The sequence below is a fragment of the Patagioenas fasciata genome, chromosome 13 (assembly GCF_037038585.1).
Source record: "Patagioenas fasciata isolate bPatFas1 chromosome 13, bPatFas1.hap1, whole genome shotgun sequence".
NCBI classification, from domain to species: domain Eukaryota; kingdom Metazoa; phylum Chordata; class Aves; order Columbiformes; family Columbidae; genus Patagioenas; species Patagioenas fasciata.
The window spans coordinates 16,431,053-16,458,678 of record NC_092532.1 but is presented as its reverse complement, the minus strand read 5'-3'; the positions used below and the strand labels follow the sequence as shown (position 1 = coordinate 16,458,678).

Here is a 27,626-nt window from a genome sequence, read left to right as displayed (position 1 = left end):
CCGCCGGCACCGGGCCCGGGCCTCGGCACGCTCCGCGCGGGCCCCGTGCCCGCCGCCCCCGGGCCGGCCCCGCCCCCTCCTCGCCCCGTCCTGCTCCGGCCTGGCCCTGCCGCCGCCCGCCGCCGCCGCACTCCTGCGCGCCGCGCCCCGCCTCGCCGGCCTCCCGCGCCGGCCCCGCGCCCTCCTCCTCCTGCAGCCGCCGCCCGGCGCCGCCATGCCCGGCCCGGCCGCCGGCAGCCGGGCGCGGGTGTACGCCGAGGTGAACAGCCTGAGGAGCCGCGAGTACTGGGACTACGAGGCGCACGTCCCGAGCTGGGGGTAAAGCGCCCCGCGGGACTCCCCTTCCCCCGGCCGCCCCCCACCCTCCTGCGAGCCTCAGCCCACGGGGAGGGTTCCCGGTCACTCCCCCACCCCCCCCCGCCCCGTTTTGGGGTGTCCCTGGGGGCTGCGGGCGGCTGGGGTGGGGGGGCTGGGAGAGGCTCCCCCGCTCCCCGGCCCGCTGCCCTCTCAGTTATCCCCTCCCCACCCCCCTCTCCTCTTGGTGCCCGCAGCAATCAGGACGACTACCAGCTGGTTCGAAAGCTCGGGCGAGGGAAATACAGCGAGGTCTTCGAGGCCATCAACATCACCAACAACGAGAGGGTCGTCGTGAAGATCCTCAAGGTGAGTGAGTGTCCTGTTGATGGTTGTAGGGGCTTGTGGTGGTTGGAAGCAGGGTGGGTTGGCAGAACCAAAGGACTGTTGCATCTCCTCCTTCACCCCGAAACTCTTGTTTTCTCGTTAAGGACATTGGGATGGTTGGTGGGTTTGGAAATGGATTTAGTGTCCCATGTGCTGTAGTGATGTTTTGGTGTCTGCAGCTCTTCTGTCCAGCAAGGCTCTGGGCTGAGAACTCCTCTGGAGGAGAGCTGTGAGTCCTGACATTTGAACAGCGTTGCGTGTGCTGCCTGTGTTTGGTAAATCGTATCTGGCAGTGCCTGTCTGAAACAGCCCAGGGACTGCCATGTCAACAGGAATGCAAAGCCTGGAGGGAGGAATCCTTCTTTTAACCTCTTGACAGCACGCAGCCTTTTCAGAGCCAGGCTGTGGGATGCTCAGCAGTCAAAAAAGCAGGAAAAATTGTATATTCCGTCCTTTAGAGGCTCTCACATGGACAAGAACTTCACCACAGGCAGGTCAAAAATGCGATGGAAACTTGAGGAGACTGAAGGAGGCCGTCTGAAGTTTGCAGTGTAAATGATGTGTATTCTGGTGTGTTGGCCCAAGTGCAGCCATGCCATGGGGACCTTCATGCAGCTGTAACAGGTTGTAGTTTGGGATGGCTGGATGCAGGGGCTGGTGCTGAAGCAGCATGCTCACAGCGAGCTGGGGTAACTCTCCTAGTGGTAATCTGTGTTGGTGATCTGGGGCTAGACAGGGGCATTAAAAAAACAGAAATGAAAGTTTGGAGTTGAGGTGCTTTTGGTTTTGGCTTGGGCTGACAGTTGTGGTTGTTACTTGTTGGACCAGCAACACTTGTCGCTTGTTCCCCAGGAGCACGTGGGAGCTGGTGTCTGCCCATGGATGTTGTGCGAATTTTGGCACACGTTGATCTGCGGCATGCAGAGGGGTCTGAGCTTAACCTGCCCTTGCAGTCACTAAGACTAGCAGCTACCTAGGACACACATCTCTGCAGGGCTGCAGCCTTAAGGCATTTGCTCTATCCATTCCTATACTGTGTCTTGCTGTCTTGCTTTGTCTTTGCTGATATCCCCACTCGCTCATTGCGCCAGCTTCGCTGGTATCTTTCGTGGCTTCCCAGAGAACTTGTCATGGTTTGTCCAGCCACTGGTCCTAGGCAAGGTGTGATCTCGTGTCTGCCTCTGGGAGGAGGCATGCACACCCTACTTTGGCTGTGGTCAAGGTGGTGGCCAGGTGAGCTGTTTGGGAGAGCCCCTGTGGTTGAGCCTGACGTCAGGGCAGAGTGATGAGGCTCATATGGCCTTGCCAAGCTGAGTTCCTCTGACATGCTGTTTGGGCCTCCCCCTTGTTTGGATGCTTTATGTCGGTTTGGTTTTTGTGGGGTTTTGTTTGTTGTTTGTTTATTTGTAAGTAGGGGCAGGCAGGAATTTCTGCCATGAGAGAGTAGCCAAAGGTAGCCAGTACAGAGCTGGGTTTTATGGCACAATGGCTTGTGGTTAGGCTGGGGAAACTGCGCATCTGCCTGCCACTCTGGAGCCTCTGATGGTCTGTCTCTTCAGGGCTGCTGTGGTTTGTTGAGACCCTAGGTCTTGTCCCACATAGAAAGGCTGAAACTGCAATGAAAGTCATTAGAAATCTTCCTCCCGGCCTCTTCCGAGCCTAAAGAGCCTCCCGGAGTGATGCTCCTCTCCCTGTGGCAGCTGAACTCTGACGTGTCTAGGGAACCTGTCAGCATTGGACTGTGAGTCTGCTGGCAAGAGTCATCTGAGGACGACTGGGTGCTCCTTCTCCTTGAGGCCTGAATGTGTTGCCTTAATGCCCTGTGAGCAGGGGACTGGATTGTCCCAGATTTGAAGCAGATGATGTGGCCACCAGTTCCCCTGGCTCACCCCACTTGCTCGAACGTGCAGATGACATTCCTGCGAGTAAGCAAGGAAAAGCAGAATGTCCAGATAAATAAAGATGAACTTTCTTCTCAGTGGAAAGTGGGTCAATGAAAAGAGAGTTTCAGAGGACTGTGCTGTGTACATTATGAAAAAACCCATGAAATGTGGCAATAACATCACTCTGATCTGTGGAAAGTGCCTCTGGTTTCCTGTAGCTAGACTAAAACATAGTTGTAATTACATATATTTACAGTGGAGCCCTAGCAAAGAGCCTGGGTCTCTCTTTTCTTCCTAATTCAGGCTGCATCCTGTGAGGCTAGAAATACAACCAAAAGTCTTCAGGTTTTTGTGTGGCTGCAGGGGTGGGACAAAGAGGAAGACTGTTGCTGGATAATGGATGTGACTGCTTAGCACCCTTGCTCCTTTGAGGTTTTTTGAGAGGACAATATATGTTATGTGTTGAGTGATTTTTAGCAAGAGTAACTGTTTTAATATCTGTGCCTCATGGAAGGTGACTAGTGTCTCTTCCCAGCCTTGCTCTTTGAAGCAGCTTATCCTTACTGAGCTCAAGTTAGCTTTTTTCTCCCCTTTTTTGGCGTTGTGCTACTTGAACATCTTGTACCTTCCTCCAGCGAGATCAGGAAATTTTATCACCCTTTCTCTGATGCAGAACTGAGCCACAGAGATTTCCTGTGTGACTTTGGGCAAGTCCCTTGGCCTCTACAAAGCTGAGACTAGAGCACAGGTCCTGGTCTAGGGCTGCACTAATGAGATAACCGCTCTTCCTCTTCTGGCAGCCGCTTGCCTTGTTTAAGTGCCCTATGAAGACTTTAGCATTGGACAAGGCCAGGGAGCTAATGGCTCTGATTGGTATCACAGTGCCCCAGGCCTTTTGGGCTTGCATAAGCAAAATGCCCCATTTCCCTGGGCAGTACCCAGCATTGCCTTTCTGTTCTGCTACCTGAGTGCAGGACCAGGCACAATAATCCTGCAGGAAAACAGGATGTGCTTATGCACTAGTTGTGGTCATAACATGGTCAGCAAATGAACAGAATTAAGATCAAGAAGATGACTGTAACATTATCATTTCCTGGGTCAGGTGCCTTTCATTGCAAATTGATACTTTTAATGTTACTTTTCCAAGGAAAATTCTTCAGTTCTTTTTTTTTTAAAAGGCAAACAAAGCAAGCAGGTTGCTTCTCACTCCACTGCAGCAAGACATCAGGGCACGCTGTGCAGGACAGTGTGTGCGAAGCAGTGAGGCAGGAGCCCTGGTTTTCCACACAGACACCCCCTGCTAAGCATCCTCCTAAAGCTTTTATCTTGAGAAGCAAGGCAGAGAGCGTCTCCCCACATATTCAACCTGTTCAGTGAGCAAAGACTCAGGAAAAAAAAAAAGCCATGGGACTGAAGTCATCTTGGTATGTAGTGGGGAACTCTGCACTGTACTGACCTTCCTACCCCTCGCAGGTAGTAAGACATGGAGTTAACCAGCAGCTGTGCTCCCGCAGTCCCCAGCTGGTGTAGGAGGCTCTTGTGGGCTTTTTGATCTGGGTGGCGCTGGGTACAGCTGTGGGCATGCTTCCTGCTTGCTCAGGGGAGGGCTGAGCCACGAAGAGGGACTGTGCAAACATGTCCTGTACGTGCGTTTGTGTCTTGCTCAAATCTGATGCTAAGATTTGACTCCTAAGATGAGGTCTGACATTCCTTGGCATGTACAAAGGAAGCTGAAGACCTCTTTGTTTCCTGTGAGTCATGTATCGTTCTGCATCCAATGCAGGTATCTAAAGCACAGCTGTGCTCTTTCATATCTAACCACATAGATTTAGGTTTTTGGTGGACAGCTGAGGTCAGTCTCCAATCTCTGTGCTGTCTCTTTGATGAACTTCTCATTTTGCTTTTCTGCTAATGCAGCTTCAGAGTGTCTGCCAGTTTCCTTGTGTTCCTTAAAAGTGAATCCTCTGTTCAGGGGTAACAGTGTTCCTGCAGGATGTGAACAGCATTGCAAGTTGCAACTCTAAAAGCCAGAGATAAACTTTCCACATTGCTTGTAACTTTAGTGGGTGATTCTTCATGGTGAGAATGCTGCTGTTAAAGTTTCTTACAGTTCTGTCTGTCAGTGAGCTTCAGCCATACCACAGCGTCCTTCACAGCCTGTTCTCTCCTACTGATTACCTCCATCTGAGTGTCCGCTTGAAGCGGAGATCACGGGATCCATGTTGCCATCTCTGTGCAGGAGTCCTCCTGATTTCCTAGTGTGTGTGTGTGTGTATACTACTTGTCCGCAAAGCATTAAACCCGTCTCCCTGTGTGGTTACTATCTGCCTAGGCACAACAGGCAGGCAGAGGTTAGGGGAAGAAAGCAGTTCCAAGGAGAAGGACCACCGAAATGGAGGTTCTGCAACAATGATGAAATAGCGCCTTTTTCCTTTGGTGGCTTTTGTCCCTCTCTGCTGAGTCCATGAACTGGAACTTTCAACCATGTACGTGGTTTCACAAGTGCATTCTTGTTTGTTTGGCTTTGTTTTTCCCCTGTGTTCCCCCTTTGGGCTGTGTGAACCCTCCAGAGCTGCTGTTCATGCCAGGCACTGCTGCAAGGTCTTTCCAGTGTTGAACTCAAATTATCACCCTAGTAGCTGGAGAACCCTTTGGGGGGAGGTAGCCCTTTGGCTCTGGTAAATTTTCTTCTGCCCCTAAAAGCTTAATAGCCCACATGCATCAGCATGTTCTGGATGGGGACTGAAATTATGCCCATGCTAGTGTGCAGAAGGGATTGCACAGGGAAATAGCATTGGACAATGTTGGTCCCTCAGGCTGGAGCTTTTGACTGTATCGATGACCTTCCACCAAAGCAGTTCGATGCTGTTCCTGGTAGCTGTCTGTGTCTTTGCTCCCCCTGCATTTCTATGCACTGAATTAGCTCTCCCTGGCCCACTTCCTCCTCTGGCAGCCTTGAAATGAGCCCTTTTGCAAGAGAGCTGGGTACACAGCTCTTCTTTTGAACACCAGTTGCCCACACTGAGCTTGGCACAATTGGCTGCTGGAGTCCAGCCTTGTTTGGAGCTGAGACCAACTGAGCTGGTACCAGGTGTCTCGCAGAGGCCTGGAGATGCAGCTCTTAACTCTCACTGTGCTGTCCTAGCGCCAAGGAACTGATGAACTGCCAAGCAGCATCTCCTGTGAGGAGAGTGAGTTAGGGCACTGTGTCTGTTTGCAGTGGCCCAAGGCAGAGCTTGAATGAATGATTCTCATCCCTTAGAACAGTAGTGGTGGCAATCAGGGCTTGGTCCTTCTGCATCTCGCTTTTAGTTGGCTGCAGAAGTCCTGAAGCCCAAGAAGGGCTGTTTTGGGATGTGCTGTGAAGGGAGGAAGGACATTCTGAAGGAAAGAATGGCACTGCCCTCTGAGCACGTGTTGGAATATTCTACTGAACTTATATAAAAAAAAAAGCAAAAGGGCTTTAGTAGTTTCAGTGTAGGTTTTTTTACCTCTTTCCTAAAATTCAAGAGCAGCTCGGGAAAGTTTGAATTCCCATAATGGAAGTTGTAAGATGCAAACAACTGACAGAATATTAACAAAAGTGGGCTCCTTGATTTTATAGCTCTTTTGAATACGATTATTTGGTTTCCCAGCTGATGTCTGGCAAAATAAGCACTGCTGCTCTGAAGCCAATTTTCCTATTGAGCAATTGGCATCAGGCTTTATAGGCCGATTATTGTGATCCTTTTGATAATACTTGTTAGAGACAAATGAGCCTCTAGTGCCAGCTTTTAAATGTTTCAAGCCTGTCATAAGGATGCTGCTCGAGGCTTTTGCTGTTCCTGGATGTTGTGTTTTGAGATATCCCTGTTCGTTCACTGGAAGCATCGTGGTGTTTCCAGGATGTTCAGGTTGGTGAGCAAAGAACAGATCTTTTTCTTTACGGGGCAGTGGAATAAATTACTTCAGTTTCTCGCAGATTTTTATGTTTTAAGTGCTAAACCTTCTCCCCTGCTATGCTAACCCCAGCTTTTTTCAGAGCACCTGCTGGACAAAAAACAGCACCTTCCGTGACTCTTTCAGAGCAGCATGTGTGCTCTTCAGCTGGCAGTGTGTGTGTGCTGCCCGCTTTTGGCTGATGTAGAAGCATTTTTATGCTTCGGATTAAACTTGTATTTTGCATGCCTTCCTGTTTACTACTTTTTTTAGTGTGGAAATACACAGAGAACTTTGGATAACACATTTATTTTCTCTTTGCTTGGATTCAAGCAATGGGTCCCCAGGTTGTTGGGGAAGGCTGGAACTGAAGCATCTGACAGAAGAGTGCACTCCCTTTGCTTTAGAAACCAAGCAAAAAGGATGATTAACCAGGCAGCCATTTATTCGTTCAAGACAGGAAGTGATGGTTGCAGCCTTGTATTTAAAGGTTTATTTTAGCAAACAATGTTAATTCTCCCGGCTGGTGTTTGCTGCAGCTGGACTCCTTCCCTGCTTACAAGTTTACATGATCTCACAGAAAATTACCCAGGATCTGATCTCTTGGTCACAGAGGGGTGTTTTCTTCTGCATCTACCTGACTGCAAAGCAACTATTTATTCCATGCCATTTCTCACCTCTGCAGAGGGATGGCATTGCATGATGCTCTAGCACTGGCCACTATCACTGCCTTGTCTGCCTGACTTTCAAGTGGATTGAAGCTCCCTCGTGGGATCCTTTTGGCTTGTAGGGTGCAAAGCCTGCAGCAAAGGGTGGCAGGCTGGGGACAGTCGAGTGAGAGCTGCCAGGTCCAGCAGAGACCATTCTCCTGTGGCTGGAGGTCACCTTGTTTGTCCGCTCTGGCTATGAGCTGCATGTTTTGTCTCCACCATTTACGCCCACCTCACTTCCAGTTTGCTTGAGGAAGGAAGCAATTTCCTGGGAAACTGGAAAACCAACTTGTGCTAGACAGTCGTGTTGTTCTCGGGGTACTGCTGCAGTTGAAGTAATTAAACTCCTCCCAGTGTAGACACGGTTAAACTGAGACATGTCTTTTAGCCTGGTTTCCTATGGAAACGAGCCTTATGCAATCCTGCTGTCTGTCAGCCTTGTACCCCTCCTCTCCCCCAGTAGTTTTTGCACTGGTTGGCCACTTTCAACCAAATGCGACAGAAGTCTCCAAGCTGTCAAGTTTTTATGGATTTCATGGAAATAGGTGTTTGCATAGAGCAGAGGGACTCTGTCAGAGCCTGTCTTGGAGGAAAAGGCTGCAGTGAGAGTTTGACTCATACTGGTCACTAGAGAATCCCAGCATGGAGGAAAGCATTGAAATGCTTCTGCCATGGGAGCAGTTGGAGTCTGCACCTGTATAATACATTGCCTTGCAAATGCAGCCAGATCAAACTCGGGAGCGTTTTATTTTGTCTAGGTCCCTGTTCCATCCATTCCATTGCTGGAAATCCCCCTCCCAAGGCAGGGGAACTGAGCAGTGTAGGAAACACTACTTGAAATGCTGCTGTTCACAGCCTGGTTTAATAACACAGCCTTAAAGAAGTACTGTTAAAATACTCTGGCTGCAAGGGCTGGGGTTTTAGAAGCTGTCCCTGCTGGGAGAGGCAGATGGTTGGAGGCCATAATAGCTTCAGTTAGTTCACATTTAATCCATGTGTGTTTGGAGTCAACATCCTTGGGAGAGACAGATCGGGTGACTCTGAGAGACAGTTGTAGCAACCCAGACTTAATCCTGGTGCTTGGAGAATATGCTGCTGATTGCCTGTGGTTTCGTCAGTAGTGCGGTCTGGGGACAGCAGAGTTTCTGTGGTTGTGACCAGTTAGCTCCAGTGCAGTACTGGTCGTGTGCTGGAGTGGTTTGCCACTGAGGTGTTTGACTTGCCACATGAAGGAACCTGGTTACTGGACAGAAACTGAGCCCTAGAGATGTGCTCTTGTGTAGCAGATGGCGTTTGCAGTTGTGGCGGGAGCAATGGCGTGGGGCGGGAGGTGGAGTGGGGCTGGTAAGGCCAATGCTGTGCAGGGTGGGGTGGGGGCCATGGTCACTGCTGTTTTCTCCTGCAAATCTGAAATGAGGAAATCCTGTTCCCCTGCATTGCTCTCTGAGGAAACTTCCAGGCAATAGCCTTTCCTCTACGACAACATTACTTCAGCCTGTAGCATTTCTCCCCAGCTCATCTTTGTTTACCTAGCAGTGGAAAACTCTGTCCTGAGCCCTGGCTGTCAGCGGGGCAAGCACTCTGACGATGCTCTGCAGTGAGCAGGGTGTCCCAAACCCCCACCCTGCCCAGAGGCACAGCCCATGTGGAAGTTCTGTAGCTGTGTGTGGACAGCCTGGCCCTAGCTCTGCGCTATGCAGCTTACCAAGGAAATGTGCAAACAGCAAGTGACCTTTAACTCTGCCTCTTGCTGAGACAGTGTTCACTGGAGTGTCTTCACCAGTGTTGGAGATGCTGCTCTTGGTGGTTATCTGCAGGTATTTCATTAAAATAAAGAACAACTTTCTTCGATCCTTTTCTATCTGCTTGTGACTTTTGTTAAGTGTTTTGTGGGTAGAGGTAGATTTCTCATGGTCATAACACAGGGCATCATTTTCCCATCCTGAAAGAGATGGAAACATGTGGAAGTGACTGGAAGACAACATCTTCTGCCCCAGTGGGAGTGGTGGTTGCTACGGAAAGAGAAAAGGAAATCTCAGAGGGATATCCTCCCCTACCTAGCTGTTGCAAAAGGCCCTTGAAATACGTACCATGCAAAGGAAAAGATATTTCAAAGTGGGCTTTGGTTCCTCTTGGCTGTGTTCAGGCACTGTTTCAGCTCCCGATCAGGTGCACACGTTGCAGGAGGGAGGCTGTGATGCATGTCTGTCAGTAGCCAGACCATTCAGTGGGTGCTTCAGGGTGGCAGTGGCTCAGCTCCCTCTTTGAAGTTCCTTGGAAATCAGCTTGTATGTGCATCTGCCTCACTGGATGAGCAGAGTAACCGAATTACATCCTCTAATTCCATCGCGGCCTTCTGGTAAGATCAGCACACGTGGGTGACGCAAGGGTGGTGTCTGTCCCCGTGCTGTCATAAATGAAACTGGTCTAATGAAGTGTCTCCAGTTCAGAAACGTAGCCCTTGCTTCTGCTGGTCCCCCTGCTCTGGCTGCTTCTCCCACCCACTCTGGCCATCTCTGAGTGCTGCCCTGAGGATGCTGGTCCCCTCTCCCCAGTGAGCCCTGTCCTTTGTCACTCCAGCTCTGCCTGACAGCTGCGGTGGCCTTGCTGCCATTTTCCACAGTGGCTTTATGAGGTGCTGACGCTCCTTATGCTGGCACTGGTGTTATTTTTGGCACTTTGCTTCAGGCTTAGAGTCTCATCTTTTGGCTTGAAAGTCTAGCTCCTGCCTTTTAACTTGGAGGAGAAGAGCAGGATTTGAATCTGAAGGTTTTAGCCACCTGAAGAGCCTAGAAAGACAGCATATTTTATCACTTACATAAACACCATATTTTCCCACTATATAAAAAGCTTCTGTTCCTTCTCTCATCTGCTCATACGTTCCTGTGAGGGGTCTGAAACCAGGGATTGCCTTGCGCTTGCCTGTAACAGGAGTGTGAATTGCCCCACGGCACTCTGCAGCCATCATCGAAGTGGGAGGCTGTGGCAGAGGTGAGATAGCGAGCGGTTGAGCTCTGGTCCTTCACGTAGATATCTGATAACGTGTCTCACTTTGGCGAGGTGCCTCATACCTCTTTGCCGTTGCCTGTTACTCCCCTCCTCACACACCAGACTCTGTGCCGGATGGTGAATGTTTTAGAAAGCTGAATGTCTGGAGAGGAGCATTTGCATGAGGAAACCTCACAGATAGGGACTAGTAAAGCCCTCGCCTAAAAGATGTCTCTGCAGCTCTCTGCAGTGGTACCAATGGTGCAGCAGGGGATGGTCCAGCTCTGTAAGGAAGGGGCTGCCAGACTCAGTGATCTGCAACTGGTGGTGCCCACACCGGTCACTAGCCAAGGCTCATTAATGAAATCTCACCTCTTGGCTGCTCTAAGCTGCCAGGCAGGCACAGAGCTAGAGTTGTCCTGGGAGTGGATGAGTTACAGGAATGATCGTTCCTTTGCGCCGAAGTGAACTGTTGGATCAGCAGAGTGTAAAAGCCAACCCAACCTCCAAGCCCCTGCCTTGAGAGCAGCTGTTCTTTGTCACTCTCTGCAGGGCGATGGCCAGAGAAAAGCTTACTTTGCAAAAGGAGCTCCTGCGACTGCACAGATTCGAGGAGTCAAAAACTGTTTAAAATGTCTGTAGGTTTTAAAAATAATCACAGTATATGGATGTGATGGCATGCGGTGCAGTTGGGTCTGTGCTGTTGGGGTGGTTGCGAAAGACACGTGCACGTAATTGGACATAGCAGTGTCTGAGCTTACTATAAATCTTCATGTTGGAAACTCTCAGGTCATTGCTTCATTATATGAAAGTACTCATTGAGAAGTGGGTTGGGATTAATGGGTAAAAACTTGTTTTGTGTTGGTAAACAAAAGCTGAGATATGAGGTCCACCATGCTTGTCCTATGGCTTTAAAGGCATAACACAGAACAAGTGTGCCGAGATTTCCACATAGCAGTTCAAGGGGCTTCTAACCACAGTTACTGGGGTCACAGTTATGTTTGTCTGGAGTGGCTTGATTTTCCCCTGATGAGAAGGGCAATCCTAGTTCGTGCAAGGTGTCTGTGTCGTCTTTGAAGCTAAAAATGTTCCCTTGTGAGTGTGGGAACAGAGAGGGGAGGAGATGTGATCCAGTCAAAATTGGTGGCAGAAACCAGTGTTAATTTCTGAAAGGACTCTCACTTCTAATTTCTTTTTGTCTATTTAAGCCAGTGAAGAAAAAGAAGATAAAACGCGAGGTTAAGATTCTGGAAAATCTACGTGGTGGCACCAACATCATTAACCTGATTGATACCGTCAAGGATCCAGTGGTAGGTGCCAGTGTTGTGGTGTGTGGGGTGGGTTTGTCTCCTCGCTGGTTCTGCTCTCGCTCAGGTTCGGTGTTGTCTGTGCCTCCGTGCCAGCCAGAGATGAATGGCATCCAGTTCAGTAGGGTCTCTTGAGGGGGTTTGGTTTGGATGAGCTCATGTTCCTCTCCATGTTCGCCCGACTCTTCTGCACCCCTTCTGTGTCTTCTATGAGTTTCCCGTGGCTAATGGGGGAGACGTTTTGTAGCCTTACAAATTTTCTGTAAGAAAGCAGAGCGTGTAGCCTTGCAGATTCTGTCTGGCATCTGGAACATGAGTATCTGCCAGGACAATTGGATATTAAGCACTTTTCATCCTTCTGGTTCCTGCCCAGTGACCAGAGGTCATATCCTTTGTCTGCATCACCACAATTACCCCATTCCGGGGAAGTTTTCTCTGAATAGCAGCTGAGGTCTGTGACTCCCAGCCTGCTGGCAGCTGTGGACAGGAACTGACGCTGCTGTAGCATTGGCAGTCCTGACTGACCTTCCTCCTGCGATAGGACAAGAAGCCCTAGCCCCTGGTGACACCTTTCACATTGCCCAGTGGTGTGGGGAGCAGCAGCAACGACCAGAATTCCGTGTTGGTGTTTGCTGTGTGGGATGTAAGCGGAGTTTGCCTCTGCGGGTGCAGGGCTGCATTTCTCTCACTGTCCTGTTCCCACTCCCCTCTCTGCAGTGAGCATTGGGCAGGAAGGAAAAGCTTTCTGAGGTCTCTTCGAGCAAAGAAAGGTCAAGAGGGTGTTTTAAACCATGACTTTCTTTCTCTTGCAGTCAAAGACCCCTGCTCTGGTGTTTGAGTACATCAATAACACAGATTTTAAGGTGAGTCTGCCTGAGTGCGGAGCGGGGAGGCTTCCCATTTCTGTTAAGAGTACTGTGATCTTTGGTTGTTGAATGGTTCCCAAAAGTGATGGGGCAAGTTTGAAGTTTTCACGAATGTCAGCTTCGCCTTCCTTTCCTTGTGTAAATCAGAAATCTCTAAATAGGCTCTAGATGAGAAGGAATAAAAAACTTGTGTGTTGAATCTCCTTCCAACTTTGAGGAGTAAGTTTGACAGGTTAGATATGCTTACTACCCTCTCAGTTTAGTAATTAACTGCTGTGCTATATGTTCAGCCCAAGTTAATCCCTGTGCTGTGATGCTGTATTTAGAGCAGTGCAGTTGATGGAGCACCAGTTGTGGCTGGAATCCTTCAGACCTGGGGACTGTGAAATGGCAGGGGCTGGAGAGCATGTCTCCCACTGCCAGTGGGCCTGGTAGCGGATCATTGAGCAGTCTTGAACGCATCAAGAGATTTTCTGCTTGCCTGAGGCTGCTGTGGCTCTTCTGATTTCTGGGGAGCTCCAAGTGGTCTTACTCCTTCCCAAAACAAGGGTCCTTCTGACCGAGCCAGCTACAACTGCCTGTGCTAATGAAATGCTTCTGGCTGGCAGCATCGAGCTGATACACAAAAGGGTCATGTAATTAGTAGCCACACCTATTTTAATGGTATCTTTGCTTCCCCCATGTGAATCTTTACCCTAAGTCATTAAGTCAGTGCTGGAGAATTAATTGAGCAGTTGCCATTAGAAAGTCAGCAGCCATCCCCTCCTGCCCTGTTCAGAGTTCTCTTTCGTTCTGTGTTATGGGATGGTGCTTTTTTCCTTCCTGTCTGTGCTGGAGTGTTATGTAGCTACACACCTTGTAGGATGCAGCTTCAGCAGATACACCAAACACCTGGAGAAGGACCCTGGGCTGGTGGAAAGGTAGCAGCTTGTCAGCCACCCCACAGACCATTTCACCTGCAGTCCTGCACGCTGCGAGGCAGCACATGTTGTTTTATCGGTCTGGGGCTGGTCTGGCAAGCTGAATCCTGATGGGTGGGGCCCTGTGCACAACCAGAGCTGCAGTGTGCTGGCAGTGGTAGTCCTAGTGCTATTGAATCTCATATAGAGACTACTGCAGAAGCTAGAATAATAGTAACTTGCAGCGGCGTCTGCCCTAACAGCTCTGGGTGGGGAGATAAGTGTTGCCTCCATCAAATAAACAGCCAGGAGAGGAGTGCTGTGAGGTGACCTTTCAGGGATAATTAAAGCAGCCTTGGTTTGTCTGAGCTTCACTGACATCAGCTGGGCTCTGCCAGTGCCACATCTGTGTTGGGAATGTGCCCCTGTGCTTCTCCTGGTGACCCAGGGACTCTTCATAAGGCTGATCCTGGAAGGTTTTAACTTTCTCTTTTGAGATATATTTCCTTTTTTTAAAAAAAATACATTTTTTTCCTTTTAATATATAGCTTGAGATGAAATAGGTTGCTAGGGCATTGGCACACCTTGCTGGGCATCACTTTGTGTGTGTCCTAGTCAAAATCTGATTACACCACTCTGTCATGTCCTTCGAGGAAAAAATGATGAAAGATATTACCTAGTAACTGAAAGATGTTTGCAAAGTAGGGAGTTAAGTAGTAACTTGAGGCTGGTGCACAACAGGGACTCTTAACTGAAAAACGCAGGGCTTGGGGTACGTGGCAGGTCAGCCGTCCCAGCCGTGTTGGGAGCCATCGCTGGCACCACTGCTGCCAGTCGGGCAACATCGGTCTGGCTGCAGCAAAAATAACAGTGCTCAGCTCTGGCTGTTGAATTAGAAACAATGTGAGTTTTCAGCAGATCATTTCTAGGCTCCTAGGAGAAAGCCTGGCTCCTTGAGGAAGACCCAATTCACAGCTGTACAAGTCCAAGACAGACAGTATTGATGGTTTTGATGCTGATTGGTACAGGGCAGGAATAACTTGTCTTGGGAGTGCATGCATGTCCTCCAGGCTATGCAGTACGGCTGTTCATGTTCAGAGCTTGTTTGTAACCTGTATTTCACCAGCTACGTATGGGGCGTGCAGGTTATTCAAGCTACATTCCCGTGAGCTCTGCTGCCTCTTTGGGGAGATTCTTGAGCTGCAGGTAGCTGGCAGATTACAGAGCTGCTGCTCACAGGTGCCTGTGGATATCTTCATCTCTACAGAGGTCCCCAACCTGCCTGTTCCCTTGCTCTGAAGTGCCCTTGCCAAGCAGAAAGTGCACAGATCAGATGAGACCACTTGCTTTGGAGGTCTGGCCTTGTCCTGTACCTCTGCACCTGAAGCAGCTGGAGAGCACCTGGTTATTGTCCCCTCTGTTCCACAGTCCTGATCTCCGCAGGCAGACAAATTCTTCTGGACTTAAGTGCCACAGGAGCAAGTCATGGTGACAGGGACCACTTCTCTTTGCTTTGAGGTGGCTGCTGCTGATCTGCCCATCTTTGCATTGCCTTCTGGATTCAGCAGTGCTGATGAGTACCACGCATCTTGCTGGCACGTCCCTTCAGGGTGAACGGGGAGGTTCTCAGGGCAGCTCGTGTACAGTGGGCAGTTGCTGACCGCTTTATAGGACTGTGTTTTTCTCTGTCCTGTTGGCAATAGTTGCTCACAAGCTTGGATGTCTCCTAAGTTGTCTCATTTCTGGCAGTTTCTCTCCTTCAACATCATTATTTTTTTGTTTAATGTTAATACCTTTGCCCATTCAAATGGCAGTACACTGTCCGTGTGCCCATGGAAACGGCTGCTGGGTTTCCTCTGCTCTCTGTGCACCAGCAGATTTAGGTGATACCTCCCTAGAGCTGATTCCATTTTCTCAAATTACCCAGCTGGGTCCCTTCTGCAAGTGCTGGCTCTGTACTCACAGGGATGATGAGTTGGAGCTAGACTAAATCGTATTCTGCTGTGTGAGGACAGCAGCTTGTGCACAGGGCTGGCGTTTCTCTTCAGACCTGCTGTATTGTTTGTCATCTGTGAGCACTCAAGCTACCCACAGTCATCTACCTTAAATGATAGCGGCGCTGCAGAGCCATGCAGTGAATTGAGTAACCATCAGTGAAATTAAATGTCTTTTGATAATTGATTTCAAACTAGAAATGAGATGCCTATCCTTCAGCCACTGTGAGCTGTCACATACTTTGTGTATTCCATGAGCATACCTGGTACTGTGCCTTTCATTGTTCCAAAGAAGCAAATCCTTTGGGAAAGAAGGGGGCAGAGCCAGGTCTCCAGGAGCAGTGCTGGGTTGGGTTTGCTCTTTCTTTCTTAAAACACACTAGCAGGTTTTCAGTTGAAGAAGAGGAGATGAGCAACAAATGTGAGTGATGAAAGGTTGTTTCAGGATGTTCAGCCTGTTGGAATTGTGAGGACAGAGGGCTTTTGAGTCAAATCTTCTGTTTTGTTTGCACCTTAGTAAATGTTCAGGCCAAGGTGCTGTGAGGAAAGTGTGCACCTGTATTTTATCCTTTTACATCTAAGGTTAGTTTAAAAAATAGTTGTTGCCCTACATAGGTGGGGTATAAATATGAAAGATTCTCCTTCCCTTGTGTGGCTGCAGAGGCTGGGGTACTTTGAGAACTGTTTTCTTTTGCTGCTGCCTGCCCTGCACCCCAAAGCAGAGTCTCTCTCCTCCAACAGCTCTTTGCAGCCACCCTGTTGCTTTGCAGATGCTGCTTCCTGCACGTAGCCAAATGTGGTGCTCACTCAAGGGAGAGGAATAAGCGTTTAACTCCTGTCAGCCTCGTGGCGAGAGGAAGCACGTCTGTGTCTCCTTGGGCACTAACAGGATTAGTTTACAATGGGTGATGTGTGCCAAAATATCACCAAAAGCTGGAGAGGGGTGGAGGCTGCTGGTGGGTGAGTTTAGCCTTTCCTTGTGCTCTGTATGGAGAAAGGAGACCTGTCTGGGACTCCAAAGCCTTGTGTAATCCTGAGTGCTGGCAACTAGCTGAGCAGATGTTTGAGCTGGGTCTGAGTGACCCCCACAGTGATTGTTTCTGGTAGTTCTACTCTGAAGAGCCAGCTGTAAGAGCAGAGCATGGGACACGGCTGCAGAGGCGGTGTCTGGTCTCCCCTGCTTGGCTGGGCAAAGGGGATTTGGAGCCCACTGTCAAAGCCTTCTTGAGGCAGCTGCTGTGCAGGACCCACTTGCAGTGGAAACCTTGTCTTTGTTCTTCAAAACCTTTAGTGTTCACTGGCTGCCTGCAGTGGGGCTGAGCACATTCCTGCAAGGACTGTTCCCCACAGCAAGCGCAGCCTGGGTGCTGCTGGCCACACTGTTGGCATTGGCACAGCAAGGGGTGCTGCGGTTTCACAGGCAGCTCTTTTGGGGAAGCATGTTGAAAGCTGGCTGCCCAATGGCTGCCTCTGCTGAAGGCTGTGAGTTTGAGAAGTGACAGCATTGTGAGCCTGAGAAGAAAGGCATCAGTGACCTCCCCTACATCCCCTCGCTGCGTACAGGCAGCGAGAGGCAGAGGAGCCAGGCAGTAGGGAAAATGGGGTCTTGCCTTGTCTGCCGCTGCTTCTCCTGCCCTCGTCCTGCCCCAGGGGCACTGGTGTTGGCAGGTGAAGTTGAACAGGATGGTGATTCCCAGAAAGATGTTTTAAGTATCTCTGTCCTCCCGTAGTGGTTGTTACCTGAGCAAGCCTTTTAAACCAAGTCCTGAAAGGGCTCAGCTGTATGACCCTCGCCCTCGGTTGTGCATCAGAGCCATGCACAGCCGAGTTGGGAAATCTATCCCTGCTGTAGCTTGTGGCTGTGGCTTTTTTGCTCCCTGCTCACTTGTCTGCTTCAGTGGGTTGCTCCAAAGCATTAGGATCATCTCAGCTCATGAGAATACAAAGCGTCTTGTGTCCTGGAGGCTGTTAAAGCTCTGCATATGTAAGTGACACTTATACATTGTCAAGTGGTTTCTCAGAGTAGTATTGGGGCTGGTGGGGCTGTTTGGAGCTGGCCCTAAGTCAGACAGGATCCTGAGGATCTCATCGTGGGCCTGGAGAGGAACTGGGGCCAGAGCTGCCATCTTGGAATATGAATTTCAATCCCTCACTCTGGAATTTTTCCTGAAGCTGCCAAGTGGTGCCCGTGATGGGCAGCTGGCTCCAGTGCTGATGCAATCGGTGATTTGACTGAGACATGAGATGATCCTTGTTTGTTAGAAACGGCAGAGGGGTCTGGTTCTTCAGCTGCCCTGTGAATGTCCTTCCTTGCCCTGCCCTAATGTCTCAGCTTGCTTTCCTTGGACAACAACACAGCCCAACAGGGTCAGGCTGGCACTGCTGCTGCTGACAGATATAGAGCAGAAGGCTAGTTTGGGACAGTTGTGACCTGGCATGGGAGCAGCAGAGTGATGAGTTCTCCGGGGCTGGTGGCACAGTGCAGGTGAAAGTGCACCCTGGATGTTTGTCACTGCTGTGTGAGTAGCTGCAGAACTCAGAGGAGGGGAGGGTAGAGAACATATGCTGGCAACAAACGCTTCACTGAGACTCCGAGCTCTTCTTGGCCTCACAAACGTTCCTGTGCTGTTGAGTTGCATTAGCCTTTATTCTGGGATAGAGGGGAGGCTCCGCAGCTCTGAGGGCATCTCTACCCTTTGTGCTTCCCCACACCATGCTCCTTTAGGTTAATGTTTTCCTCTCCCTGCCCCACTGTGAGCACTTGGAAGCCTTGCCTGTGTGTTCCCAGCCTGCCTGCTCTGAGGGCTGTTAGCTGTGTTGTCAACTCACCGTGATGACTTTGCATGTGAACAGAGCATTGAAATCATCCATGCCAGCTCCACCATGCTCTGCAGGGGTTGTTGTCTTGTCCTTGGACAGGCAGCCTGTCTGTCTCCTGCTGGAAAGAAGTCATGACAGGTCTGAATGATGCCAGTAGCATTTCACGGGAGCTCTTACCTCCTGTCTGGATTTCCTAGCAGGTAGCCTTGGCAGGTGTGAGCCCAGGAAAGCCCTCAGGAGTGGCAGCATTCACAGGGGATGTGGAATGGGATCAGTGATTGGAGGCAGGTGGGGTGCAGGAGATTAAACGGAGCCAAAACTGGAGTACTTATTTTTGTTTCTCTTTTTTTTTCTTTTTCCTCCTCCTCAAATCTGTTTCAGCAACTGTACCAGATCCTGACAGACTTTGATATTCGATTTTATATGTATGAGCTGCTGAAGGTGAGTGGCATTGCGTGTAGCAGTCTGGATGGGGAGACCAGGGATGAGAGAGGCAGCAGCGGGGCTCATGGGGCAGTGCTACTAAGTGGTAACTTCTCTCATGTTCAATGCAGAACCCATGTCTCATAACCTGGAAAAGTTTGGGAAGAGATCAGGTTACCTGGCTTGTTGCTGTGAGGTTATTACAGCCAAACTGGGGACCTTTGGTCACCACCAAAGAGTCTCTGATTCTTTGGGGTCTGTTCTTTCTCCATGAAGCATTTGTGATTGTTAGTTGCCAGGTAGGGCTGTGTTAGGTCTCCCTGTGTCTCTAGCACCACTGGGCTGCTATGAGGAAAATCAACTCCCAGCCAGAGCCAGTAAAAACCCCGAGAGGAGTTTGCCGGGCTGGAGAGTTGGGAGCTCTGTTGCACACTAGGGAAGAGAGGGATTGGCAGCTCTGGGCTTTCTGCTGCTGCAGTGTTCAAATGCAGCCCCAGAAGATGAGGTTTAGATGATCGAGCCTTGGGAAGATCAAGACACTAGAACAGCTTCATCCCTGGAAGCAGTTTGTCCAACCTATTACCAATCTCCTGTACTGGAGATTCCAGGACCACCGTTTGCTGCAACTGCTCTTGGTTGCAAGGCCACGTGCTGTTGCAGGGATGTTCCCTGAGGCCTTGCTGTGGTGGAAGATGTTGCCTCCGATGCTTCCCACTGCGGCAGGGGCCCAAGGATGGTGTTACTTCCCTGACACTGATGTCTTGGATATTGAATGACTGCAGGCTGTACCCTCCTGTGCTGCTGGAGTTCTCACAGCATCTGATAGATGTTGATGGATGGATCTCTCTCCCCTTTGGAGATGAGAAAACATTCTCACTCCCTTGCTCAAGGGAACAGCTGCATGGGGGGGCAAGTGGTGCAAGGTCATGGAGCTGGAGAGCTTATGTGTGCTTCTGCCTTCAAGCTGTAAGCAGCATCGCCCTCCCTCCTGTGCTATCACCTGCCTTTTGCAAGTGCAGGTTTGGCTTAAATGAGCAGAGACAGAGATGACTTTCTAGCTTAAGTCTGTTTTGGGATGCAGGTGGAAAGTTGCACTGGAAGGCTGTAAAACTGCATGCATGTAAGAATCATCCCCTTCTGGGAATGAAAGTGTGACCTAGGAAGCACAGGGCCACCCAGGTTGGAGCATTGGGCTTGTCACCAGGTGGGACACCTCTCTGCATCATGTTCTTCAGAGACTGTGCAGGGAACACTGTTCTAGAACCAGTGACTACAGTAGGCCATGAGGTCAACACAGTCTTGTCCCCAGGTTGTCACTTCATCACGTGCAACGTAAGAGCTGAAGATGCCAGTTTCTTGTGCCAGGGTTGCAGCATTTCCTCAGGGTCAGGGCACTCTAACTGCTGATGGAGAACTGTCTGTTATATTGTTAATGCTGTGTCTGTGGTTACAGACATGTCTAATGTATGTGCATGTGTCTGCCAGGCCCTGGATTATTGTCACAGCATGGGGATCATGCACAGGGACGTCAAACCCCACAACGTCATGATAGATCACCAACAGAAAAAGGTACTGTGGCACCCGGGCTTACAAGCAGGGTTTTTCCAGAGATACTTGAACCTCTGCTGCCTCTGTACCTGTAGCTGGGGTGGCTGTACTTCCCCCACTAACCTTCTCTACCAGCTCCCCTCCACTTGTGCCTGTGTCGTGAGGTAGCCAAAGTCTCGCTGGGGAGCACCACAGTGGGATTCCGTGGCTTGGAGGTTGCTCTCTCCCCGAGCCAGCCACGCTGGGTTTCTTTGCAGAGAGGAGTGGGTCTGGGATGTTAATGTCTCCCTGGGGAGGTGTGGGGAGGATGCAGAGGCCGTAGGCAGAAGAAGAGTGGCCTTGCGTGAAAAACGTGGATATTTTTACGTAGGGAACATATGCTTCTGTAGTACAGCCTGCTTGTCACACGATGGCTTCCTCACTCCTGGGGTGTGCTGGTGGGATCACGGAAAACATTTGTACCCCACTCGCTGCCATGGAAATGGGGAGCACAGGGAGTTTCCCCACACCGTCATGGTACTTGTACCTCATCGGGTGCTGTGTGTACCTGTCTCCCCAGAGACCTGGAATTTTCAGCAGTAATTTAGCTGCTGATCCACATGTCCCTACCTGTCAATCAGCAGTGGCCATACAGGCAAGGCAAGGTTTACAAGGAGGGGGAAATCTCTTACTAGACCTGCTGTCCTTCAGTAAAACAGCAGGTTGTCAATCCCTGTGGCTGTGGAGGAGATGGTCTGCCTTGCAGGGTGTTGTGGGCCCCCCTTCTACCTTGTTTCCTGCTCTCAGTGCCCAGTTAAAATCAACAGTGCCTTCAGCCCAGCCCCTCTAAACAGCAGAAGACAGCTGGCTTTTGCTTGTTCCCTGGTCTGCAACAACCTGTCCACTGTGGCTGGTGGTGCTGGTAAGAAGCCAGTTGCCCAGCAGTAACAGTGTGCTTGGACTCAGGAGGCAGAGGCGCTCTCTAAGCTGGACTTTGCCCCACCAGCTGGTGACACGGGGAAGGGAAGAGCCTGACCAGAGCACTGCTGAGAGCATCTCCTCTCCTCAGAGAGCCTCCCTGTGTCCTGGGCTCCACGCTTGGATTGTGAGATCTGTCCAATGTGTCTTCACTGAACTGGCTCATACTGAGGCTCCTGTCTCTGTGTCTCTTTATTGCATGTTCAGCTGCGGCTCATAGACTGGGGTCTGGCTGAATTCTACCATCCAGCTCAGGAATACAATGTCCGTGTGGCCTCTAGGTACTTCAAAGGACCAGAGCTCCTTGTGGACTACCAAGTAAGAGTCTACCTCCTCTTTGCTAGCCAGTGATACCACTTGTGGTTGCACTTTGGCCACCGTTGGGTTGTCTGGTTTTGCCTGCCAGGGCATTGCCTGGGTTGGAAAGAGGCTGGCTGTGAAGTGTAAAGGCTGAGGCTGCCTGTGCTGTTGGGGAACTGGGCCATGGTCAACATGCCTTTTCTGACAGCTTCTCCTTTTCCCCTCAGATGTATGACTACAGCTTAGACATGTGGAGTTTAGGCTGCATGCTGGCAAGCATGATCTTCCGAAAGGAGCCCTTCTTCCATGGCCAGGACAATTACGACCAAGTAAAGACTTTTGCTACCTGGCTTATTTCATGAGAGTTTGTCACTGCTTCATTTCTACGTGTATAGTGGGGAAGCGCTCGAGATTGGACTACCGGGCTGGGAGGATGTTGCTGCGTGATTAGTTAAGCCATCTGGGGTTATGCTTCACTGCCTTGTGTAGGATACTTGTTTTCTGCACATCTGGCAAAGAGAAGTTTTGAGGTAGATATTTCTTCCATCTGGGATGTTTCCAGAAGGAGAGCTCTTAGATTTGGGCAGCTCTGCCTCTGCAAAAAGAGTGGTGGCCTGCACTTCTACTCTCTCTCAATATGTCTTTTTGTTCCAGCTGGTTCGCATCGCAAAGGTCCTGGGCACAGATGAGCTGTATGGGTATCTCAAGAAGTACCACATAGAACTGGACCCGCACTTCAATGATATCCTGGGCCAGTAAGTGGAGAAGTGAAATGCAGCCTTTTTTTTTTTTGTAACACAGAGAGGGAAATAAACTGATGTCCCCTTGAAGGATGTCCAACCTGTCCTGGGTTCACAATGCTGCTTGCAGGCCTCCCATCTTGCTTCTCATGTGATCTCAGGAGGTCACTAAAATGTAGGCTCTTTCATTTTGCCTCTCCCATGATCCACGAGCCAAGCCCTGTTTCTTCCTTCTCCCACTCATTGGCATCCTGCAAGTAGAGATGCAGACACTAGAGCTGAGTGTGGGCTGAGGGGCTCAAAATCTCCCAGCTGAGATTTCTGAAAAGGAGAAGTGGACAGCAAGGACAGCTTCTGTGAGGCCAGCTGGCAAGCCAGAGCACTTCTGACCCCGCAGGTGTCACCTGTATGCTGTTGTCGAGTCCCTGTAGACAGAAGGGAATGTGCAATATTGTGCCTTTCCCAGGTGTGGGTCAGCCACACGATTGCATACCTAAAGAAGAGGGTTTTCCCCCTTTGGCAGGTACTTGCTGAGCAGTAGCTTGTGCAAGGAAGAGCTGTAGGCAGTGTCTATCGCAGCCACCTCTTCTCAGAAGTGGATAGTGGTGGGTGATTCCCCTGGGAGCTCTGGGCACTGCTGAGCTGGGTGGTGACAGTTGTCCCTTTGCAGGCATTCCCGGAAGCGCTGGGAGAACTTCATCCACAGTGAGAACAGACACCTGGTCAGTCCTGAAGTCCTGGACCTCTTGGACAAGCTCCTGCGATATGACCATCAACAGAGGCTGACTGCCAAGGAGGCGATGGAGCACCCCTATTTCTGTGAGTCTGTGGAGAAGTGAGGGCCAGCTGGGATGGAGAAGAGTTTTGGGTTGTGGGGGCAGATTTTGGCTCCCTGCTCTGTGAAAGCATTAGCAGCCATGTGGGTTTTGAGGGCAGTTTTTCTGGAAGGGTTTGCCAAGGGTTTGTAACTTCAGCTTTATTAAACAGTTTCCCCTTCCTACCTGGTCTGTGTCTCTGGCAGATCCAGTGGTGAAGGAGCAGTCTCAGCCTAGCTCAGAAAATGCTGTGCTCTCCAGTGGCCTGACAACAGCGCGATGAAGACTGGAAAACGACGGGTAATTCAAGATGTTTACAAATAAAAGCAAAACCTTCGGTCACACAGTGAAGGGAAAACAACCAAGGACCCCCCCCACCTCCTACTTCCCTTCCCCTTTATACTCTGCAGAAATCTAACCTGTGGGGGGTCCATAAACCTCAGTTCCTCTCTGGTGGTTGTGGTTAATGTAACTCTAACCCTGTGGTACCAAAGCCCTGGGCAAATGGTCTTGCAAGAGCTAAACACGTAGTGATATCCCCAGGGCTCAACACAACTGATTCTGGTTCACATCTCTATGGATCCTTCTCTTCCTTCTCAGTCCAGCCTTCCCCACCATGCTGGTGGGGAAAAATTCGTCGTTCCACCATCAGCCCTTAGCATGCCTCTTTCTAAACATGCCTTTCTGACTTGTAGACTCTGGATGAACCAAATTCAGGCTGGGGGTCAGCAGGTGCAACTCTGTTTTGAGGTCCAAGTCCTACTGCTCACTCTGGGCTTGAATTTGGCCCTTGAATTCCAGTTTCAATTGCAAATGCCGGGGCGGCTGGGGGGAGGGGGGAGGTTCAACAAAAAGCAGCCCACAAACCCAGCAGTATCTCAGGACTGGTTTGGAGCGTTAAAACGCAGGCATAGATCTGAGTTGCTGGGGAGAGGCGAGATCCCCCTCCAGGTGTGTTTGACAAAGGCTCGCTCTGAGAAGAAACTCAATAGACCTGCTTTGGAAACTTGTGAATGTGAGAGCTGCTCTCGTGGCAGGAGCAGGGAGGGACTATCCAGACTTTCCCACTGAGCTCAGGAAAGTCAGTGTTGCAAGACTTCTTGTGATAGGTGTGCAACCACGTACCTCATGACGTGGCTCCCATGAGAATTCGTGCCAGACGCAGACTTGTGCCAGCGCACAGCTCTGGAGCGGTTCAGTCCAGCACCGCGGGATGGAGGAGTGGACAGGAGGCCGGGGAGGAGAGCACAGGGAGGGGGGAGGATCAGCAAACGGCGGCGTGGTTTGTCGGGGAGGGGGCTGTGCAGCTACTGATCCAGGACTTGGGATCCCACGTAGTGTTTTAACAAAGTCAGCCATTTGTTGAATTCTGGGGTGTCGATCCTATTGGGGGGGTGGGGGTTTCGTCTTGCGGGTTCTTTCATCAGATCCCTCGATGGCTTTATAGCCCCACAATTCACAGTTGCCTCCTCTACTTGTTCTGTGTGTAACTTCATCAAGTGGTTCTGGTGACCTAGAAGCTGGAGATAGTGTTTTCCCACCAGCACCTAAACACAGAATTTCCTTCTGCGGCATTGTTGAAATAGTTAATTTTTTATAAGGTTGCAATGTTTCTATTTGAAACATCTGTTTACATTCCATATTCCAATAAAGTTCTATTGGCATCAATAGCAGGTCAATCCATTTGTATAATTCACTGAAACCAATAAATATCTATACGTCTGAACGTCTGCCGTCTCAAATCTATGGGATAGCCAGAAAGAGTGAGAGCTGAAGGCATTGCCTCCTCAAGGAGGTCAGGCTGGCTCTTCCAGGCCCTCTTATCTGAGTATTTTTGGGATCTCTTAGTCTTTGGTTGCAGTTCTTCATGCTGCCAGCCCTGAGAGTTTCACTGTGGCAGATAGTCTGCGCTTCCCCGGGGCAATGGAGGAGGTGCAGGGTTTTGGGTGCAGTAGAGGAGTCGGCTGTTGTTGGACCTGGACAGCAGGTGCCCAAGGTAGCGATCGGTCTGTCTGGTACCGACATGTGGGTGGAAGTTGGGGGTTCTCCACGCACATACCGCCGTGCTTGTCTCCTCTCAGCCTGGGTGGATGGGTTTTTCTAAAGATGTGCTGAGCAGGGAGTTGATCTGCTTTCCTCCTACCCTGGGATGTAGCTGATGTGTGAGCTCAGTTATCAGTGTCCGGGATGAGGACCCGGATGTGGTGATCCTGGCACAGGGCCCTTGCTGCCGTGAACTCTCCTGCCGATGCTGCTGGAGGCTTTGGTGAGTGTTTCCAGCCTCTGTCCTTCCCTCTGCCCAGCCTGAGAGGTGTGGGGGTCTCATGCTCTTCAGCTCATGCTAACACGGTTTGCGGTTTTAACATCAATTCCTGAACTGATTTAAGACATGTATTGAATTGTTCCATGGAGAAGAGGCAGGAGTGGATGTTTCCCATGGCCTGTCCAAGTGGCTATGGGGAGACTTGCCCCTTTTCCAGCCCTTGTGCGTTGGCTTTCCCAGCTCCCAGAGAGCCAAGGCAGCAGAGGTGTGGGGAGAACAGGTTCAGTGTGGAAATTCTGATGGGTGAAAAATGTTGACGTATAGGAGTGCTTGAGTGTCCAAACCTGATGGTGGAGTTTGAAGGTTGTACTTTGGGAAGTACCAGTTCTGTAAATCAGTCAGGTTCTACCCTGGTACCCCCCAGCAGAGGCAGAGGTGCTCCTCCCAACAACTGAAATGAGTAAAAGGCTTTCCCTGGTTGTGGTAAGCAGAGAGGCTGGAATGACCTGCCCTGTATTTCCTCACATCCCTACCCCCGCTCTAGGGTAGGATGAGCTGGGACGGATTCATCCCGGAGGGAAAGACGGCGGCTGAGCAGGCGCAGCCTGCGAGTCAGGAGGGTGCGGAGTCTCCTGATCCCTGGGCACTGGGGGCACCTGGCTGCAGCTCCAGATAATTCATCTCCACACCCATTTGTCCTTCAGCACTCAGAGCAGGAAACCTTCTGGACCTTGGCAAGGTGTCCTTCTGCCTGTACGGACAGCTGGCAGCTGGAGAAGACGGTGCCTTGTCCTTATGAAAGAAGGAGCTTGGGGAACATGCATCTTCATGTACTTTCTCCTGGTAGAGTCCTGGTGCGTGGCCTGGCCTTTCAGCTGGCCTGGCCCCAGCTGTCTAGCAGAGGTGGAGTGCAGGTTTGGCCGAGTGCCTTGTAAAAGGAAAGGCTCAAAACCAGAACCGTGGTGGCTATTGAGGGATGTGGTAAGCAACTTGCCCAGCTTCTCTGTGCCTGTTGCAGTGTGCTGTGGTGTGATGGAAGCCTGTAGCGGGAGTAGAGGAGATGCTCAAGGCAGCAGAGGGTGACTTAACACAGAAGGCTGGGGAGAAAAAAGTCCAAACTTGTGTCTTGTTTGCCTGTGAAAGTGCTGCTTTGCTGGACTGCCTCTCTCCCTTACCTTGCTGGGCCCTGCCTTCCCCTCTCACCCTGCCACCTCAGCAGGCTGAGGGTCCCCCACTGTCCCCACATCCAGAGGGGCTGGCTGGGAGCGGGGTAGCAGTGTCCCCAGCCACCTCCTCATCCCTCGGTGCTGGAGGATCTCCATGTCAAGCTGGCAGTGCCCTGTGATGCTCACTTCCCTCCTCCCATCTCTCCTCAGGTCCGATGCTGTTGCTCCCAATTTTCCATAAGCAGAGTGAGAACCAAATCAAACGTCCTGTCGGCGCGTGTAGAGTGACGGCGGGCAGACTGCGCGGCGCGGGCAGGGCTGAGAGCGGGGCGGCACGCCTGCCTGGACAGCACTCGCTGCTTTATGACCACAGCCCTTCCCTCCGAGTGTTAAAGGTTCTACTGCCTTTGGTTCCTTGTTGAGCTCTTCCTGACCCAGAAAGCATGGAAACATGAAGGGTGTTCAAAGCAGTTGTTGGTTAGTTGTTCCTCCCTCTGTTCTGGCTGTTCCCCTCCCCAACCTCTGATGGACCACAGTTAGCCAGCTTGCACCCATCTCTGCCAAGGCATGGGGGTGGCAGGGGGTGTAGTATTATGATGGACAGTTCTATATTATAATTAAAATAATTCTATATTGTTGAATAAAAGTTTTAAAAGAAGCATATGAGGAGGAGTATTCAGTGTGGAGGGAGCTGTGGGGCAGGACCGGCCCCATTGGAGGATCTTGGCAGCGTGAGCTGTTCCGTGTGTCCTGCTAGGACAGGCTGGGCGAGGAGAGCCGGAGGAGCTTGTACAAAATCACCACAGGCAGAGGAAAAAAGCCACTTGCCATCTTTGGGATGTCCCTCCTTAGGCCCTCATACTCTTCTGGAGGTGCCTGTCTGGGTATTAATGCTGGTACCTGCTTTTCCCAGCCCGTGGGGCTTGGGCACAGCTCTGTCTCTGCACCCCAGGAGCTGCCATCTCTTCCTCTCTCGTGGGCTGGGACTTTCCTCCTCCCCAGCACCATCGCTGCAAAGCCCTGAGCTTGGAGCTCCTGCCCACGGGCTTCTGCTTCACAGGAGTTCCCCTACAGATGTGGGGCTTCGACAGCGGCCCTTAGGCCTGGCTCACACTCCTTGCAGAGGTCATTGCTTCTTGTGTTTTGCCACGCAGCGAAGGGTTTTGACTCACAAAGGTACAGGCTGAATCCAGGTCTGGTTTCAGTGGTCCGAGCACTGTCCTTTCAGCTGGGCCATGCAGCCAGCCCTGGGCATCCACTCTCCAGCAATGGCTTAAGCCAAGAGGGCAACGGTCCAGGTTTGGACTTCCCAGGCCATGAACCTGGACTGTGTTCCAAGGCAAGCACA

General features: G+C 50.8%; 1 protein-coding gene across 4 annotated transcripts; it reads left to right on the top strand.

Annotated features, from left to right (window-relative positions):
• The first annotated feature begins 133 nt into the window (after positions 1-133).
• Positions 134-26,936, top strand: CSNK2A2 (casein kinase 2 alpha 2). 4 transcript variants are annotated; one of them, XM_065848299.2, is made up of 12 exons: positions 139-318; positions 552-663; positions 11,389-11,490; positions 12,300-12,350; positions 18,448-18,507; positions 19,975-20,058; positions 21,202-21,312; positions 21,522-21,623; positions 21,949-22,049; positions 22,705-22,853; positions 23,056-23,149; positions 26,489-26,936. In XM_065848299.2, the coding sequence occupies exons 1-11, from the start codon at positions 215-217 to the stop codon at positions 23,130-23,132; spliced, it is 1,053 nt and encodes a 350-aa protein (XP_065704371.1). In that variant the 5' UTR covers positions 139-214; the 3' UTR covers positions 23,133-23,149; positions 26,489-26,936. The 4 variants fall into 4 exon arrangements, with proteins under 4 accessions (XP_071670396.1, XP_071670397.1, XP_065704371.1 ...); XM_071814295.1 differs by lacking the exon at positions 26,489-26,936 and having other exon boundaries at positions 134-259; positions 11,393-11,490; positions 23,056-24,575; XM_065848298.2 differs by lacking the exon at positions 26,489-26,936 and having other exon boundaries at positions 140-318; positions 23,056-24,575.
• Positions 26,937-27,626: the final 690 nt, after the last annotated feature.